The sequence below is a fragment of the Dasypus novemcinctus genome, chromosome X, assembly GCF_030445035.2.
Source record: "Dasypus novemcinctus isolate mDasNov1 chromosome X, mDasNov1.1.hap2, whole genome shotgun sequence".
Lineage (NCBI taxonomy): Eukaryota > Metazoa > Chordata > Mammalia > Cingulata > Dasypodidae > Dasypus > Dasypus novemcinctus.
The window spans coordinates 12,869,005-12,889,452 of NC_080704.1; the positions used below are offsets into that span (position 1 = coordinate 12,869,005).

Below are 20,448 nucleotides of genomic sequence, written 5' to 3' on the forward strand. Positions count from 1 at the left end.
GGCATCTCATTTTGGTTGAAGCCAAAAATATTAAATAGACAAGCACAAGAAAAAAATAATGCATCCTCCTTCCACTCCCCCAATTCTGATGTTGCATAAGGAAGGGAAAAAACGCACACTAAAGCAAAACATTAAGGTCCCAAGTATCATGGAATGTTTGAGCTTTCACACCGAAATTATAATAAATATTTTCTTGCTCTTGGTTTTACACTCTTTTAAAAACTTGCTTCTTTCCCCTTCCAAAGATAATCTTGCATGGTTTTCATTTGATGTCACAGGACTCTAAAGCTTCACTTTTGTATGTGAACTGGCAGTAGAGGACAGAAGTTTCAGGAACAAAGGTCAAAGGGTTGGGAGCAAATACTGAGGGAGCATGCACACAATGGTGCTCATTTTAGAAGCCACCGCTACCACCCACTCTGTCACCTTCCTGCTCATCTTTTCACTTCTGGCCTTTCGAAGCCTAATGCTCAATGTCTGCCCTGCGGTTTTACTAAATAAAACCTTCAAAACCAGAGACTTGTCTGTTCCCACTGTGCCTTGGCTTGCCACGCGTTCTTCCCCACATTCTGCCAACATGCAGTGGCCTCTGCTACCTTCCTATACGTACCTAGCCTACTGCAAGTGGGCTGTGCTCCCACGTCAGTGCTGTGGCCTCCTCCCTCCTTTGTTCCAGAAAGAACACCATCTCTCTGATGCCTACCAGAGTAAACACACCCAGCTGGGCTTTTCTTCCAGACACTAAGCCACAGCTCAGAGTGCCTGGCTTCTCTCTTGCACTCTATTGCCTCCATAGATCACTGTCTCATGGAATCCAAGGCATAATCGAGTGAGGCCCAAGTCTCCAGTCAGAAGTTGTAAATGGACAAACTGGTGAAATCTGAAGTGACCTCCTAGTGATCAGCATTCATTAAGCATTTATACTCTGCCAGATGCTATCCTAAGAGGACAGCAATGCTATAAAGTTGGCATTACTTTACTTTTTTATCTCTCATTTACAGGTAAGGAAATGGAGACAGAGAGATGAGCTAACTGACCCAAGTCCATGCAGTTAATAGCAGTGGACCTGGAATCCCAACTCACTTGGACTGGCTCTGGATCCGAAGCTCATACACATTGGGTTACACCATCCAAGCGTACCCCAGGGAAAACTGTTTTACTGATGGACAATTGTCATGCCAACATAGCCAGTGCCATCTGGTAGCTGGGGTGCTGTACTCTCTCTTAGGTCTCATCACTGCTCCCTGATAGTGCCATCCTCAGCTGTCCTTTGTGCTGGCCAGCTGACACAGTGACTGTTATGTCCAGGCCTTGGTTCAAGTGTTCCAGTCCACCCCAGACTGTTTCTAGACACCCCCCCCACCCCCAGTCCTCAAAGCTCCCTGTAATACTTCCTATACTTGCAAGCCACCCCCTGGACTGCAGGGTCCATCTGTTTCCCTACTCCAAACTCCAAGTGGATGTATGGTCCTTGCCCAACATGAAGAATTCCTCTGCAGCGTCAGCAATCTCCTCATGTCCGTATGTACTAGTAAACATGTGGTATCCGCTGCACTGCCTCCAATTCGGTGCATCTCAGCCCTGGCTGCTCGTTACAATCACATGGGGATCATGTAAAACTCCCAATGTTTAGGCTGCACCCTGGACGAAATGGGTCAGAATCTCTGGGTGTGGCACCCAGGAATACCATTTCTTCGAGCTCCCCAGGTGATTCCAGTGAGCATGCAAGTCTGAGAACACTGGCTCAGCCACATCCTACTTGGCACCCGTGACCTACCTCATAACATGCCCCTACCATTCTTACCCTTTGAGGCCTCCTCCAGCAAGTCTGCAAGCACTGAAGGGCAAGAGTATGAGCCCTCGCCACTCAAAGTGAGGATCACGACTGGAAGCATTGGCATCACCTGGGAGCCTGTTAGAAATGTGATTCCACTGGCATGGACTCAGAAGCAGCAGGTTAGTGAGATACCATGGTGGTCTGTATGCATGGAAGAGTTTGGGAAGTGCGTGCTTAGGGACTGAAGATGACCTACAGCTTGAAGGGAAGGATGCTCATACTCGCAAAGACCATGAAAAGTAAGTATTTATTGATTAGTTTACATATTTTTCCTTCATGATGTCATGATCATCTTTCTGGTCTACTCCTTGGCCTGTGTCTGGAGGGAAAAATGCTCTCTCTTCTTCTCCTACTTTCCAAGTACATCTTCTCCAGATGTTTTTGGATCTCTGCTAACTAGCCCCTGCCATCCACAGAGGCTGGTCTCGGCTCCTGTGAGCTTCACTTCCTTCTCCTTGAAGCAGACACTCACCTAAGATCTTGGTCTAGAGTCAACTTGTCTAGACTTCACAATTCTACTTCTTTCTCTTACAGGGGTGGGAGACATGAGAACCTGGACAACTGTACAGCCTGGGCTTAATATGCTTAATTCCCCTTTCCCAAAAGAGCAGGGGAACAGAGGCTCCCTTCTTATCCTGGCATCTTACTGCAAAGAGCATACTTGAAAATCACATAGAATCACTAACATTAGCCATTCTTTAATATACAATATTGAGCTCTTTAATGATACCATAAAAAAGCAGAAATTCAGCCAGTCAACACCAGGGGTGTCTTAGGTGTGTGTCTTCTAGAATCAATGACATGTTGGTTATAAATGAAGCTTATGGAAGTGTCACAAACAGAAATGCCGCCACGTCTGTTTTCGTGCATAGGAGAGAGTAACGAGTAAGCTCATTAAGGTTCTGGTGGTATGTGAACTTGCTGTGAAGAAAAGCCATTTGTTCACTTAAATGAGAACTTCCATCTCAGTGAGGGTTAGGAATCTCAGAAAAATGTACCTGAAACCAAATGTCTGATATGAAAAGCAAGACCATGGCAAGCCAGCTTGTTTATGCAATTTGAATAGATTTTCATTCACCAGAGGTTTCTTGAGCCAGAATCCAGATAGAACATCTTACTCAAATCAGAATTTGGTCTGAGAATGATGGGTGCAGAATTGAACTAAAAAAAAAATACATTTGAAAGAGCGATCCAATTATATACTCTTCCATGCTCAGGAGTGAGTAGAAAATGGAGTGTTGTTGAATTTAGCAGTGCTATTAATGTACTGACTGGTCTAGGAAAATTTTTTCTACCAATTTTCTTTAAATATTCTAATAATTTTTAAAAATCTGAGATTAAGTGGAAATTAACTCGTTAAACTCAACATCAATATATAGGAATAACTTACCATAGTTCATTGATTAAATGAAATGAATTAAATGGTTAAAGCCAAACCTCATTTCTAAGACATCATTGAATATAAGGCAAATTATTTTATATATGGCTAAGAAAGAAAAATGCTATGAATTAAAATAGGACATGCTCTCCCTTGTAAGATTCATCCCAGTTTCAGAGGTGATAAAACAGGAAAAATGTACCTCTTAGAAATGTAGAACTTCAGTCGATTAAAAGTACAATGCAAGTGATACTTTCATGAGAAAATAATGACAAAGTTCTTGTCACACATCTGAGCGTTGGTTTCATGGTGACATTGTTCCCAGTTAATGGTGTGGTATGATCTCCTTAACTGGTTTTGCCAAATGCACAGCACCCCTCATGCACACTGCCTAGGTGGCAAATGGTGTGTGCTGGCATTAACTATGAAATTTACCTCATGGGAAAATTCAGAGCTCCTTCTTTGTGGGCAAAAATGGAAGGAAACCATAGCCTGCAGCACAGCTTCCATTTTCCTCATTGCAAACATGGGCTCACACGGAGACCATTGTGCATTTCTATCAAAAGGATGTTGGCTATGAAGAATGGGAGAGCCAAAAGGGTGCCTACCTCCGTGGGTAACTTGGTTTTAGCCAGTACCTATCTTGCAGTTTGGTAATGTGCTATTCCCTCTGGGAAAGCTGTACCCTTAAGACACCTCCAGGGGCTGCCTTACAGGCCTCTAAGCGTAGTTTTCTGGATTCCAGAAGAATCACTGCAGCATTTCACAGTCCTTTGAACTTCTGGCCAGTGAGTTTGTGCTTTTTCCCAGTAGACTTAATCAAAAGGACATCAAGGGTATAGAGAAAATTAAAAAATTAAGCAGAAAAATCCCATAAAGTGGTTTCTAATTTGATAAGTAGATTTTAGTAAGAGGGAAGCATTTTTCTGGTCAGGTCAACTAATGAAATTTGCCAGAAAGTTGCCCAAATTCTACTCGGCATCACCACGCACAGAGCTATGGAAACCTTTCTTATTCTTTAGAAGTGGAAAAGGACATTCTCAGCATGGCTTTAGAAGACGGAAACCTGTAATACTCACGATGATTGGGAGGCCTTTCTTCTGAGTAAATAGTCCACAACGTCGGGGTCGGTCTCCAGCAGGCTGATTAGCACTTCGTTCTGGAGATCCGGGGAAACCTGGAGGGGCCAAATGTTCAGGCATAGGTAAAACCATTCTGGAAAGAGGGAAACCATGGTCACTGGCAACTTTACAAGAGCATGACACTGAGCCTCAAAGGTCGAAAGACAGCAGAGTGATTTGTTGATTAAAATCAGACCCATGCCAACTTGTACAGCCATTTTAATCCTTAGGACAAAGTGGATGATTACCAGATAGTCATGTTTAATCCAAACTGTCACACCTCTTATGCCTGGTGATAGAACCAAATCATTTGGTTGCCTTTGTTACTCAGACTGGATTTTCCTGGCTTGGAATAAGCAAGATACAGTGATTAAGTAAAGGAGTGGGGGCTACAATTTATTGTCCAAAGGGGGTGACTTTCTAGAGTTCCTATGTATAATCATGCCAAGACAACAGGCATAAATTACAACTGTCCTGGGTCATTCAGGAACATATGGTCAGATTGTTGAGAGAACAGACCCTTGACCCAGTCTGTCTATGTTCGAACCTTAGCTCCACCACTTACTAGATGTGAGACTTTTGATAAGGAACATAATCTTTCTAGGTCTTAGTTTCCTCACCTGCAAAATGGGCACAAAAATAGTATTCACCAAAAAGGGTTGCTTTGGTGATTAAATGAGTTATGACATGTTGCTGGCTACTACTTTTGCACTCGTTACATCATCATTCCCTGCCTGCCATTACTTCCTTCCTGGCCCTGGCCTATTGCCAATGAAAAGTTTCTTGTTCCGTAATTCCACGAGGTGTTGACTAGAGTTCTATAGATGCGTGCCACATATTTCTCTAAGCCCAAACCACAGTTTGATAGAAGACAGCCTCGCCCACCTAAGCCACCTATGTGGAAATGTTCTATGAAAGAAGACTGAACCCAGCCCCCCACCCCCACCCCGTAGATGGCTGGTAACCTGACCAAAGGAAAAAGAAACTATTGTGAGATAATACATTTTCAATCTGAGTCTTTTCCCATGAGGGATGGGCATGAAGAGACTGAGGACCACGGGGGCAGGTCTTCTGAGAATAAATGGTTGGTAGAAGAATCTGTCTCCTGCCTCTTGCAGAACTTTATTGTTGTTGAGTTCTGAGAAGCTGGAAACAATTTTATTAATAAAAACAGGGATGAGAAAACAAGAAAATTCTTTCTTTTTCTCATAAATCTGTTCCTCCTTCTTCATCTTGAGACTTCATTAGAGACATTGCCAAATCCTAGTCCCACAAGTTCAAAATCTGAGTTGAAGTCAAGCCCTTCTGTGTCCCCTGCCCTTTTTCCCCTTTCCACTCAGAACCAAGGGATCTACTTGATTCCATCTCCATAAGTCCTGTTATTTCCCTCCTCTCTCTTCCATCCCAACTGCAAGTACCTGAGTTTGAGCCCATGTTGCCCCTCTGTAGTGATCATCTGTTGGCCATTGCCAGCCTCCATATCCCTCTTCTTGTAACTGATATGTCCCAATTTCCCTCTGGAGAGTCAACTGCTCCCCAAGCCATAGCTCAAGGGTGAAGCATGTGTCCTAGCCTAAGTCAACCTATCATGCCATTCCCTTCACCCCTGTGGTTGCCATTAGAGGCAATAAAAATCTTGAGCATTTCCCTGAGACTTCTGAGAGAGAAGCTCCAGGGTCTGGGACACCTGTAGCCATCCTACGACCATATGGCTTCTGAGGATTGTGCCAACACTTGAGGAATCAGCACCAACAAATTGGGAGAGAGAAAAAGAGCCTCTTGACATTGTGAATCCTGGATAAAGCTATGTATGAAGCTATATTTGCCCTTGGATTGTGCAGCTATGTGAGGCCCAAAGTCCTTCAGGACAGCTTGAGTTGAGTTCTTAGTTTAAAAAGAAAGACATATCCTTAATGGACATTTGATGCCACAGCTTGTTAACGTGTGCGCTAGTGATTTCCTCCAACATGTACATCACATTTCTTCTCTACATGGTTGTTAGAATGCTCAGATCAAGATCTTCCCTGCTCATAAACCTTTTCATACCTAAAGCTGAAGGCCTCCAACTGCTTACTCTCTGCAATCTGTATTTCCTGTCTTCTCCCTGGGCAGTCACCCTCATGCACATCCTTCGTATTCTGTGCTTCTAACTTGAGCTTTTTCCCACTTCCATACCTTCAATTCGTTGTGTAAATATCTGGGAATTAGAGGAAGTATCAATCCTTATTTCAAAAATAACTTGTCATAAATTTTGTTAAATTATTCCTTAATTTAAAGGAATTTTTACCCATTCAACTAGGCTGAACTCCCATCCAATTATAAATATTGAAACCTATTTTAGGTAGCATATATGATTCTTATTTGGTAACAAATGCAAATAAGAAAGGTCAAGGCTACAAATATATCTATAGCTTCTTCTTAAAAGGCCCAGGATACCATTTTGGCTTGGAGATACTATCTACAGATAAATAAAAAGATATAGTTTAAAATGTCGATATATTTATTTCAGGAGGGTAGAAAATGTTTTCCTGTGTATTATTCAAGAGTGACTGCAGGTATACAATTCATTCATGCAGTCATTCGTCTACATCCCATCTTGTTACAAAATAATTTAAGACAGTTTCAAAATTCATAAGATAAAACTTGTTTGTTTTAATTAAGCAATGGATCAGGAAATTGAGGCCAGGGGGAAGACAAGGGCAGGGAATTGGAAATGATGCCTGGTGCTGACTTTCAGTGCTCACGTAACAGCATCTGGTGCTGTTTCCTAATTATACTTCTTCATCCTCTGTATTGCACATTTCCTTTCTGATCATTCCATACAAATGTCAAACTACCAGCTCAGTTCAATTGGGTGAGCATTTATTTGCTATTAATTTAGATACTTAATTGAGAAATGAGATGACAATTCACTTATGCACACCTTTTTAGGATTTAGGATGCAGCCCTGAGGTTCAATTTTGGCTCTGCCGCTTATAATAAATGAAAACTTGGACACATCCACCACCTTCTTCTTTTAATGTTTTTTTTTCCCTTCATTTTTAATGGCGCTTTGGATGACATAACTGTTACATCGAAACTATTCCACCGTCCTTAGGGTTCAGTTCCTGCATTTTAAAAACCAGGCATACTCTACTTGTCCCATTTTCCTTTATGGGAGTGTTACGGGGATCGAAAGGGCCAACAGATTTGAAAGTGCCTTACGAATTGCAAAGAGGGCTAATAACACTATTAGATGAAAGACTTAATAAATCAAAAAATTAAAAAACAAACAAAAGCAATAACATGGGAGATGGCCAATATATGTTCTCAGATGTTTTTCTTAAGATTTTTTTCAGCCATCACTGTCTCCTATCCCACACCCCCAGAGAAAATCATCACTCTCTTTTCTTTTGCTGAACACTTATCATGGGTAATTATGTTTGTGGGTGTCCTCTCGATATGTTTCTGCTCTCAAACTACTTTTGATTTTCTTGAGTTCCAGCCGGCGACCTCTCAGCCCTTCCACTACAACGCTCTAGAAGCCAGGCTGCCCGTAGCTTCTCCTTCTGGTGACTTCTCTTCCCCCAGACCTCCAGTCTTCCTGTTGGTCACAGCACTGGAAGATCAGTTTTTGGAGGGCAGCGATTCCCTGTCTTGTTCACCCGGAACTGATGCAGGCTTCCAAGGATGGGTTTCTCTGCCCGCAAGCCTCCGTCACAGCTAGGGCAAGGTCATGTGTGCCAACTCCAGCCAAGGTCCCCTGAAGGCACGAGGCTGGTAGGAGTCTGGAAGAGGTTTCCCTCCATATTGAGAAGTGATGCACAAGAGCAAAGGCATCTCTTTGTCACTGAATGTGATGATGACAGCAGAGATGGCGGTAACATCTGCAGTCATTTTCCAGCTGAAGATGGCGAAGTAGAGAGAGAAAAGTGTCCCTGAGCTGCTGAAACCATGCCCCCATGCTGCTTCTTACCTGAGGCAAGCAAGCCTGCTGGGGGAAGCCACCTCTGGTTGACATTCTCTTACTTGCAGTCCAGGACATCTTAACTCCTTTTCCTCCCTGTATTTTGTCTTTCCTTTCCAAAAGCTTCTTCCAACCCATCCATGACCCTTCACCCACTTACTCAATTTTAAGCTCTTTGAGGACAGGCTAGGTTGGTGCTTTCTACCCAATGGATGTTCAATAAATGTCACTGAAATATTAGAAAAAAAGAACCCAGGAGTGTTGTTCTTCATAAACAATACCCAGCTGACGATGTCCCTGATGTCACAATTCCTTTCTAGAGCTGGAAAACTAAATTTCCTTTCCCAGCTGAGGATCATGAGCATTTTCCCAACAAATTCTTAAGCTATTGTGCCCATCAATATAAAAAACTCGAAAAATGAAATGTATGGCTCAGATAATCAAACAAAAATTTTTTGGCTTCTGGGATTTTCTGTAGGGCAAGATGGAAATAAGAGGTAGGGTAGTGAAAAATGGGCTACTCTTTTTTATAATCAAGCAATTCTGCACGTTAAAATGAAAAAACAAAACCCAGCCCCCAAAGCTTCTGTACTTAAAGTTTATTATTTCACACTGAAATCTGTACTGGATTTTAGTCAGTTATTTAGTGATTTTAGGTATGTACTAAGGACACCATTTATGGGTGTGTTTATCTGGAGACTCAGCTCTCTAGATTTTAATGTGTTCCTTCAAATCACAATGCTCTTCCAAAAATCAAAACAGCTTTGACTCTCATGTTTCAGAGAAAAATGTAAGGACCATATATATGAAGGAAGAAAAGTGTCACGATTGAAATCCATCCTTTCAAAATATAAATAAGAAACCTTGAATGATTGCCTGGGGCATAACTGCTAGGACAAAGTTATTCCATAAACTGCAGAGCAGGGAAAAAGGTGTGTGTTTTCTCCATTTCTCCATTTCCTGTGTCGCCCTACCAAACCGTTAGGACTTCCAGAAAAGCAATTTTCAGGACCTGGCACACCATTCCGCATCCATCTATTCCTTCTCATTTGACCAAGAATAATGCTTTGGCGTTTTAAATCTCAAACACTCCTCCGCACAAGTAAATGGCACTGGAAGTCACGATGACATTTTTTTAGTTCACAAACACATTGAAAGAAATTGCTTTTGCTGTTTAATGGAGCAAAGGCTCAAACAAAGCCAAGCCCAGCCAAGAACACTTTGCATGGCTCTGTTGTGGCCAGTGGTTTAACGATTTAAGTGGTCTGCCATGCATTCAGAGGGGAGAGCTGCATTAAATTCAACAAATATTAACATTTCTCAAGCATCTGATGCATCCTGGGCAGGCTTTTGGTGCACAAAAAAACAGTGCAAGAGCCCAAGCCTTGTGGAACTCCGTGGGGAATGGCTCAAGTAAGGAAGAGAAGAAAAATGAGCAGTCTTTGCTCCATGGTGACAGGTTATAGGAAGTGGAATCAGCCCAGATGCGGGATGCTTCCCACCACCTGTGTGACACCAACAGTACATGCCATCTTTCACTGCACGCAGGGACGATGTGAGCAGGCCCCACAGGGATGTGCACTGGCCCCTGCAGACGTCTGCAGGCCTGGGCACCAAGTGGGTCCCTACCACGATGAGTCCAGAGGGGCTGTGCTGGTAAAGATCTCCTTGGAGCCCTGTTTTCAGATGGGCTAAAGTCAATGTTGTCTTTCTTCCCACCCCATGCCCTGTCCCAAGATGGAGACCATATCTGAGATGCTACATCAGAGTGCCAATTCCACATGGGGCAGGGGGGGTAGGAATCGCACTGCAGAGAGGATTCACTTGGTAGCTGCATGACTTGGGCAGAGGAACTTGGCTTACTCCTCATGAAATGGTGGTGAAAATTAAGCCAATGATGCACAAAATTAGTATCTCAGGTCCTAGCACACAGTCAATGCTCAGTAAAGAGTGCTTACTTGGACTATATAAAAAAGAGAAACGGAAAACACACATAATCATCCAACTAGGTTGGTAGGGGGTGGTTTCTTGCTTCATGATTTGAATCACTGCTTGACTCCTTTTGACTTTGCAGGCAAAAGAGGATTTAAGAAAAATACATTAGGGAATGAAGAAAACACAAACCCAGCTTGGCTGCTGAGCTTGGAATCCTCATCGCAGCCTTTGACCCCTGCTCCCAGTAGTTCGCATTTGAAATCTCCCACGTGCTCCGCATGCTGGCCCCCAGCTCAGGCTGACGACCCAGTGGGGTGGGAACATGCTGGCTTTCTCACATCTCCCGCTCGCCCCTTCATCCCGGGACTTTTCACCAGCTTATGAGAGAGGTGCCTCCTCCTCCTGCTCCTTCTCTGAGAAAGAAGCCCTAATAGGGATCAGATCATTTGAGTCCTTAGAATGAGCCAACAGTTTTCTCCACTCCGCTCTGAAGCACTTATTAATTCCAAGAGCAATGAAATGTGTTCTCTGGGATTGCCAACGTCTCTTAGAGAAGGGACAACTTGCAGAACAAATCGTTGTTTCGAAGATTTAGTGGGTGACCGCCTCCTGCTTCCAGTGATGACAGTGACCATTTCTATGTATGTATTGTTCATATGCTTTATTTCCTGGGTTCCCAGAGAGGATAATTTTTCTGCTATCTGGTTTGCTAATAGCTGACAATATCAGAAATGGAGGGTGAGGATATCAAGGTCAGGGAATCTAAGCGATATGGGCACTAAACCCAAACCAACCAACCAACCAAAACCAGAACATTTGCCCCAGTAGTGTAGGGTTGCAGTATTTACTCATCAAATAATCCCTGCGCTCCCAGCACCTACCGAACACCATTCTAGCAGCTTTGGAGGTGTCAGTACATAAAACAAAAACCCCTGCCTTCATAAAGTCTGCATTTTAATAGGTTTTGCTAAGCATGATGAATAAGTAAATTATATGGTGAGTGAGAAGGTGATAACGTTATGCAAAAAAGAAAAAAAGGAAAGCAGGGTGAGGAGCTAGGCCACAGAATTATACAGAGTGCTCGGCAAGGCCTGCTCATGTTTTAGGGGAGCAGGCATTTCATCAATTTAATATAATGATAGCAGTTCGCTCTCTCTCTTTTTTTGAGTGTCCATTATATGCCCATTTCTCTTCTAGGTGACTTAAAATGTTATTCCTAATTCTCACAACCATCCTGAAAAGTAGGTAACTTCATCCTTTTTTGTTTGTTTGTTTGTTTTTTAACAAGAGGAAGATGAAGGCTTAGAGAAGTTCTGCCCGGGCCCAGGATCACAGAGCAACTAAATGGCTGAGTGGAGATATGGATTCTGGTTGCTCACTACAAAGCTCAAGGTCTTTCCACCAGACCAGTGCTTCCCAAGGTGTGCTTCGGACGCCCCCTGGAGGCGCTCATTGGAAAATGCTGATCCCCAAGCCAATGCTACTGAATCCAACTCTCTGGAGAAGGGCTCAGGAATCGGAATGTCTAACAAATATCCTTAAGACTCTGTTTCACATTCACATTTGAGACCCATGATTACCATCTGTTGCCTCTGTCTTTTGCTAGTGTGGCCATGATGGTTATCATGAGCTGTTCCAGCTCTAACATTTCCAAGCCAGTACCTGAAAAGCAAATAACCAATGCTAAAGCCTCTGTCCTAGGCAGAGTTTTGAACCATGTGTCAACCTCCGGATGGAGGCGCCTCTTCTGTATAAGACAAAGCCAGATTTTTTTTCTGTGCTTTCCCATTAACTCAGATACTGGCCACTTGGGAGAGGAATTCTCAGCATCAGGAAATGGATGACACTTGAACAGTCAAAGCAAACTATGGGCCCCTGCCAGGCCTCTGTGGATTTCTATATCCCTTCTATCCCAGTTCTTCCGTGAAATCACTGCCTCCAGGGTGCATTCTGCCTTCAAGGTCAAGCTCACGGCCACCTTCTCTAACAAGTCTTTCTTTCCACTGCCAATAGGAAGCGATGCTCCCTTTCCAATCCCAGAAACCTCTCCGAGGACAGGGAAGCTGCTCATTTGCTAACTACCACCAACCAACTGGTCTTGTCTAGTGTCAGCTTTCCTTGCTTGGAATTACAGTAATACTTCTGCAAGTTCCTTAAAAAATGCCAACTATATACATGGTTAAATTTTTGTCCACTCAAACAGGTCAGCTTTGTCAACCAACCACCAGCCTTGGTATAACCAAGTATATTCTGAAATGCCAAATATGCCAAAAGAAACTAAAAAGTGAAGAGATTATTTTATTCTGTGCTTCCTGGAAATAAAAGAGGGAAGTCAGTGCTGGGTCACGGAATCATGCAGTTTTTACAGCTAGTAGGAGTCCTGGATATCATTCATTCTGACTCATATCTTGGATAAAGAAACAGAAATCTAAGGAGATGAGGTAACATAGCTAATGCGTAGCAGAGATAGTACTACAGCAAAGTTTTTCTGGCTCCAGAGCCAGTTTTCTTTCTACTGACCCAGCTCGGAATCTTTGACCCACCTCTCCTCCCACTTCACTCTTCCTTTTCTCTATATAGAGTCCCCATAATAAGTCTGAGGAGATCAAGAATGGTTATGTGAAAGGTTAACTTACTCAGAGCACATCATCTTTCATTCCTTCAGGCCCAAATCTTTTCACACGTAGAAGGCATAAGGATTGGTATTATGGAGATCATATGCCACAGAACTACCTTTGAACCACTTACTCATTCAGCCATTATTTATTGTGTCTTTACCATGGGCAAGGCACAGGGGTAATGTGGTAAAGAAAATAAAAACAAACAAAATCCGTCTTGTCATGAGGCATATGTTCTAGCAGGTAGAACACAACAAATGAGAAATTATTAAAACCCTATATGAGTGATGGGTGCTAAGGAGAAAAAACAAAGCAGGGGGAAAAGGGAATAGGGAGTGCATGTGTGCGTGTGTGTGTGTGTGTGTGTGTGTGTGTGTGTTGGTGGCAGCTGGGAGGGAGGGGTGTGATTTGAGATAAGGTGGTCAGGAAAGGTTGCCTTGAGAAGTAAGGAACAGAAATGGGGAGCACAGATATGGGTTACTCCCCAAGAGAACAGTGACATCAATCCCATGGAGAACTGCAAATATCAGACTCAGAAAATGTTGGAAAAATTTCTACTGCAGTTCTTAATAATCCAGGTGGCAGGAAATGGGAAGAAGGAGAACATCACAATTAAAATGGCAGTGGCTCTACTGTTAGGAGGCTAGGAATTGTTTTGTTAGTATCTGAAGTGAAAAGAAATGCCTGGTGATTTGTGGTTGCATTACAGAAGAACTTTGCTAAGAATATAGAATTTAGAAGACAAAATTAGGATCAAAGAGAGATACTTACTTTATTCAAATGAAAATCCAGGGAGCATAAAATAATGCCAAGAAGATGTGTGACTTAAAACCTGAGGAAACTGTCAAAAAGTTCACATAGATTGATCCAAATACATAATTAACTGTGAGCATTTTGGCTGAAGTGTGAAATTTGTATAGAGTCAGTGACTCAGCTCAACATTTTTTGAGTAGTATGTGCAACACAAGGACATGAAGAAGAGCAACAGCTAGATTTTTGCTATGGAATTCCATTCTCTCTTTCTCCTAGGCACCCAGCCAGAATACCTTTCCCAGCCTCCTTTGAAGATAGGAGTGCCTGGAGGCTGATTTCTGGCCAATGAGCAGAGGTGGTGGCTGCCCCTTCTAGGTCTGGCCCATAAAATCCTAGGGGATGGCAGAGCCTCTATGTGAAAGGATGCAGGGTCTCTAAGTCACCATCTGGAAGGCTGTTCCACCAAACATCTGATTCAGCTTTATACCAGTGACATATTTATGTCTATCATATTGAAGCACTGAGGCTTAGGGTAGCTCATGTCTCTCAATGAATATAAGTAGTAATTAACACTTGCACAAAATTTTACAGTTGGCAGAAGGCTTTCACATGTCAAACGATCCTGGTAACCACCCTGTGAATGAGGCCTTCGTTTTATTTCTCCCATTTTACAGAAGCTGAAATTGATGCTTGTTGAGTATTGAATTAATTGAGCAGAATCACATCGGTAAGTCTAGAGAGGGCAAGGATTCTTAGCCACTGGCTCTTGAATTTACAAAAAGGACTTGGTATAAAGCAGCATGGAAATAAATCTAATGCAAGGCACTTAATAAGTATAGCCAAAATAATTCAGGAGATTCAAAAGAAGGAACTAGCCTGCTTGGCTGAAGAAGTCACAAAAGGCCCTGGTGTCATAGGTAGGGTTTATGGTGTCATAAACTCATCAGAGAAATGGAAAAAGGAACACAGAACAAGTTTCTGTAAATTCTGACATGCTAGTTAAGTGGGGAACATAAATAGAAGAGAGTTGGCATTTGTTCTAATGTTTCAAGGGAAGTTGGAACAAGCAATGCAGTTTTATGAAGGAAAACAGGAACTGGTAATTCAATACAAATTAAAAAAATGATTTATTGAGTGTCTGCCAGATGAAGGGCCTTCCAAAAATGTACAGAGGATACAGAGAGGAGATAACAAGCGCACAGCCCGTGTTTTAGATGCATGCCTAATCTACTAGGGGAATTAGTCATAAATGACCATGAACACGATGCTGAGTAAGATAAATATCCATAAGGAAAAGCAATGGGGCCCAGTGGACAGAGAAGTGACATGGGAAGGACATGGGAAGGTCGGGTGAGGTATTACACAGGAAGTAAAATGTCAGGATTGACTTTGGAGGAGGTGTCATCATTCAGGAGGTTACAAGACTATGTGAAACCCACAGATCAAATTCCAAAAGGGAGGGTTTCATTAACCCTTGGGTCAAGGACACTGCCACATGAATAACTGGATGACTCCAAAAGGTGACCAATGTTGAGGAGACAACAAAATGAAATTTCTCATTTGGGGTAAGTTTGTTTAAACGTGGAGTCACAAACTTTTAGTGAAATCATGAATTCAGTGGACAGCATTGTAGACCAAAAGGCTGCATACTTGTACTTGTGGTTTGTGCTGCTGCCTCAAGGCAACTGATAGACAATGTGCTGAGATGTCCTACCGAAGAAGGGCCACCTACCGTGAACAGAGCTTCGTAATTTTCAATCATTTTCTGCACCACCACGATGATGGCTGTGCTGTCCTCAGCCCGGGCCGAACTCTGCACGGTGAACTCTTTGTCCGACGACTTCTGCTTGTGCAGCAGGTTGGGTCCAAAGATGGTGGCCAAGTTTAGAGATGTCATTTTGTTCCCAGTGACCTATGAGAGAAGATAATACAGGGAGGATTATTTTTGCTTTGCACAATGCTGGGTGGAGCAATAGTCTATGGCATTTTTCCTTTCCATATTTTTTTTTTCCTGTGAGGACTGGATCATCTCTGTCAGAATCCATGAAAAGCCCCATCCTTTTCCTTTTGCTTCATAGCTTGGTCATATCAGTGGTCATCTCAACACCAGATGGAGTAAAATTGTGCCATTCCAAGTTGTTTCTTCTGAAATTGGTTCTACATAAACTTTCTATCCTGTCTGCACTTCAGAAACATTGACACTCATCCATGCATCCATCCAGCTCTCCTCCCTGCCTCCATCTATCCCTTTGCCCATCCATCCATCATCTCTCCAGTCATCCGTTCACACAGCACCTACTGTAGGTTAGGCATTTTTCTTGGATCATAATTATTATTTTTATTTCTTTTCCCAACAATTATCACAACACAGTCCTTATTTTAAAGAGCTCACATTCTAGAGGGGGAAAATAAACCTACTGTTTACAAGCAGGGGTTAAAAATTTGACACACTCAACTCTGGAGACCCCAGGGACACTTTCACAGAGGCAGTAGTATTTGCACAAAATACTGAAGGAAGACTAGAACTTGGTAGGCTGAAAGCAGAGGGACTGGGGCAGGGGCTACCTTCTCAGTGGTGAGAGCCCCATATGCAAAGACAGAAATGTGCGAAATATGTCAAGGGGCCCCAGGAAGCTCAGGGTGGCAGGGAGGTCTGCAGCAAAGGTAGGCAAGGGCCTAAGTAGATGGTCCTTATGTATCAGCCTGAGGAGTGGAGATTGTGATCTAAAGGCAGAAGGGAAATGGATTTGGCTCAACTGATAGAGCGTCCACCTACCACATGGGAGGTCCAGGGTTCAAACCCAGGGCCTCCTGACCTGTGTGGAGCTGGCCCATGTGCAGTGCTGATGCATGCAGAGTGCCCTGCCATACAGGAGTGTTCCCTGTGTAGGGGAGCCCCAGGCTCAAGGAGTGCACCTTGTAAGGAGAGCTGCCCTGCATGAAAAAAGTGCAGCCTGCCCAGGAGTGGGGCCACACACATGGAGAGCTGATGCAGCAAGGTGACACAACAAAGAGAGACACAGATTCCTGGTGCCTCAGACAAGAATACAAGAGGACACAGAGGAACACACAGTGAATGGACACAGAAAGCAGACAATGGGGAAGGGGGGGAAGGGGGGAGAAGGGGAGAGAAATAACTAAAAAATAAAAAATAAATTTAAAAAAAGGCAGGAGGAGGCAGAACAGAGGAGAATGGAGATGGGATTTGCATTTTAGAATGAACAACCTACAGAAGAGGGGCTGGTGGAAACAATGAAGTGAGACCACCTCGAATCCACAGAGAGAGTCTAGGGGCTGTGCTACAACCAAAGAAGCCCAGATGTAGGGCAGCTGCCAAAGTTACCCAGGGGGATACCGTTGACCTTGACTTTGGGCTTGGGTGGGAAGTAGGACCACAGAGCCACCGACCAATCATGAGGAGATGGTAGGAAAGGATGCTAATACGTTCAGGTGGCCCTGAGGTGAGCTTGCAGCACTTGTGGGAAAGCCAGGTGGAGGAGTCCACAGAAGCTGTAAATACAGGTGGGGGGCTGGGCGCGGTGTCTGGCCTGGGGGTGAGGACTGAGAGCTGTCCGTGTTAATGTGGTCATCAGTCTAAGTTGTGGGGGCTGGAAGGAAAGTACGTGTGAACCACGGGGTGCTGAGCCTCCAACCCTCGAGGAGCAGCAGAGGAGGGAGCTGCAGGTGGCTGAGAATGGGTCAGACGATGGGAGATTAAGAGAAAACGGCGTCTTGGAAGAAAAGATAGGGGAGTCTCGAGTGTGAGTGGGTCCCGTGGTGGATGTTCACGGAGATACGATCCTGCCCTCAGGCTGGGCTGATAGGCTGGTCCCCAGGTCCTCGATGACAGCCATTTCGGTGGCGTGGCAGGAAAGAGCCATGGCTGCACACGCGGGGGCAATGAATGCCAGCACCCTTTTCAAAAACGTTGGCAGAGGAGGACAAAGAAAGGTGGCACAAGCAGAAAGAGGGTACAGAGAAGGAGGGGAACTACATTTTACCTGGAGTATAAAAAACAGGAGGCATGTTCGATACATTAAGAATTAGAAAGGACAGGTGCGATCAAGGAAAAAAAAGTTGTGCCCCTAGGCCCACCTCCCCCAAGAACCAGCAGACTGTGCTCTTTTCCATGCACACACAAATGTCTTTGCCTATGCGGCTATTTTCTCTTGCTAATACTGGGCTCAGACTCTTGAGGATTTTGTAACTTGCTTATTGTCTCCTGATAATATGTTGCATTCATCTTTCTACTTTTGTAAGTCCTTTATCTTCAATCTCTATTGATCCCTAGCATAGAAGAGGCCATAATTTGTTTTAACCATGGCCAACCCATGGGCATTCATACTGTTTTCACTTTTCTGTTATTATAAACAATGCTACCAAAAATATCCTTGAAGACATTTTGTGAGGTTGATTGAGCATTACTTAGGGGAAATTCCTAAAGTGGAATTGCTGGAGCAATGGAATGTGCACATTTTAAAAGGCTTGGGACGATCTACATCTATCTATCTGTCATCCATCCATCCATCTATCCATCTAATCTATGATTAGATTAGAATAGAGCCTCACCTCGGCACTATTGACATTTGGGGGCTGCCTGTCATTTGTTGTGGGGGGCTGCACTGTGCATTGCAGGAGCTGGGGCAGATGGAGGTAGCACACACCCTCCTTCCAGTTTTGACAACGCCAAATGTCTCCCTACATGGCTGCCTGTCCCCTGGGGGGCAAAATTGCCCCTGGTTGTCTAGGCAAGTTTGATTTGTTTTTATTTCTGTTGGCAGCGTTAGTTGAAAACCTCGGAACACTCAAAGAAGTATGAAAACCGGGGCTGCGTGGTGGGGTGACTGCCTGGGAAGATCGGTGCCGCTTTGAATGCAAGCGTCCCGGCTGACAGCTGAGGCACAGCCTCCTGAGTCACACGCTTGTCCTGTGGAGCGCTGCGCTGGCGGCCGCCCTGCCCTGCGATCCCAGCGTGACACAAGGGTTGTGTTATTTTTAGAAAGTGAGGCTGTTTGCAGGTGAATTGTTTGAGGGGTGAATGAAATGATTTCCTGGGGGTAAACAGTGGGAATTTTAAAGTAACTGCCCTTTATGTATGACCATTTATTATTTTTCTTTGTTTTATTTCATTGATAGAAAATCTGACAAGTTTTCATTTCATTTTTCATTTCTCTTCCTGGGAAAATTCATGGTTAAGGATAAAATCAAATACACACAATTCTCAAACCCATCCTCTTAGAACTCAGAGGCATTTGGAGAGCCTCCACTCCCCAAAGTAATATTGGGGCTTTCACATTAAAAGAAAGTAGTAACAATAGAAGATTTTGTCTTCTTTTAAAAGGCTGTTTAGTACAGGGCAATTCGAAGCTCTGTTTCTGTCCTGTCCTTCTGCTGCTATTCTGGCAATGCAATACAATCCCTCTGTAAAATTGCATGTAGATTCCAGCTGAGGACAAAACCTTTTTTTCAGTTGGAAAGCAGACTTGCTCACAGACCATTTCCACCCTTGCTCTCCATGTTTGTGTGCATGCATGCATGCGTATGTGTGTGTGTGTGTATACATACATACACAGAGTGCACTCGGGTGACTTTTACTTGCTTGTCTCTTCCTAATCCTGGCCCTGCCAGATCCTGAACTTATTTAAAATTTTGTATTTTATTCATCATAGGTTTTTTTCCCCATTCATTTGATTTTTTTTAACCTTTTACATTAAACCACTGTTAGTCTTGATTGTTCGGGTCCATGGCACCCCTTTATATTTTGTACCCCAGATGAGTGCATCACTCACCTCAACTGAATCTGGCCTTGCTAACAGTTCCAAGAGGCATGTACCTCCCCAAAGATCAGTAACCCCGGGTCTACATCCTTGTTTGCCTCATAGGCTCTTTGAGAACTGGATGAGAGCTGTAAACTCTCTCATCAGAAAAGTGCATATTGTTATCACCTTTTCCTTCCATTCAAAACCAAGGGGTTCTTGGACTCCCTGGAAAAAAACAAATCACTGCTCAAGAGGCTTCAGTTTTGTTCCTGCAATATTCTTACTAGAAAAAAGGAAATCTCTCTGACATTTGGAGATTTCTCTTTTCCTTAAGGAGCAAAGCAAATAACAAATGCAAACAAAATGGAATAAAATCAAACAAACAATTGATAGCAAAAACACTGCAATTTGATAAAATAACACTATTTTTCCCCCGAAAAATAGAACTGATTGACTAGCCTACAATTTTTTCTCGTGCACTCCTTTTAGGCTTCTTTAAGATTCCTTCAGTTAATGATGCATTGAATTTTAAAAATTAGCAACTATTCAAAAAGGAAATACGATGTTCATTTTACAGATGAGAAAACTAAGATGTTCCCCCCAAGCTCTGTTTCTCTTCCTCCTCCCCCATTTTATAAAGATAAGATCATGTAGCAAGGTGCTCACAGAGCCTATGTGTGCCTCCAAGCTTCTTGACATCTGGTTCAGTTGTCTTCCAGGTTGCAATTCCTAAAAACAACGACCTGGCAAGTAGATGACACAACTAACACAAACCAACAAAGAGCTATGAGGGGAAATTGAAGAACATTTTGTTTTTTGATCATATTTAAAAATTTGATTTTCAGCCTGACTCTAGCCTGTTCATTCTGTGCTCTATACCCGATTGTGTAAAGCCACCTTAAAAAAATAAAAATAAAAATAAAAAAAGGAACTTCTCTTATACCTCTACCTCAACTCTAACTTCTACAGGAAGGAATTTAGCTACTTCCCATCCCTCTGCCATACTTATGTGGTCAGTTTACTCAATCCCTATACACCCTTTGAAGCATGGCTTAAATTCAATCTCCTCCACGAAGCCATTCTTAACTTTTTTGGTCTGTG

The 20,448-nt window shown here is 43.3% G+C and overlaps 1 protein-coding gene across 2 annotated transcripts in view; it reads right to left on the reverse strand.

Moving 5' to 3' along the window:
- ARHGAP6 (Rho GTPase activating protein 6) overlaps positions 1-20,448 on the reverse strand; it is a 535,211-nt gene that overhangs the window by 15,732 nt on the left and 499,031 nt on the right. For both annotated transcript variants that reach the window (XM_058291579.2, XM_058291580.2), the window contains exons 9-10: positions 15,321-15,500; positions 4,295-4,392 (exon numbers count right to left, since the gene is read on the reverse strand). In XM_058291579.2, the coding sequence (XP_058147562.1) occupies positions 4,295-4,392; positions 15,321-15,500 (278 nt within the window). The remainder of the gene's footprint in view (positions 1-4,294; positions 4,393-15,320; positions 15,501-20,448) is intronic.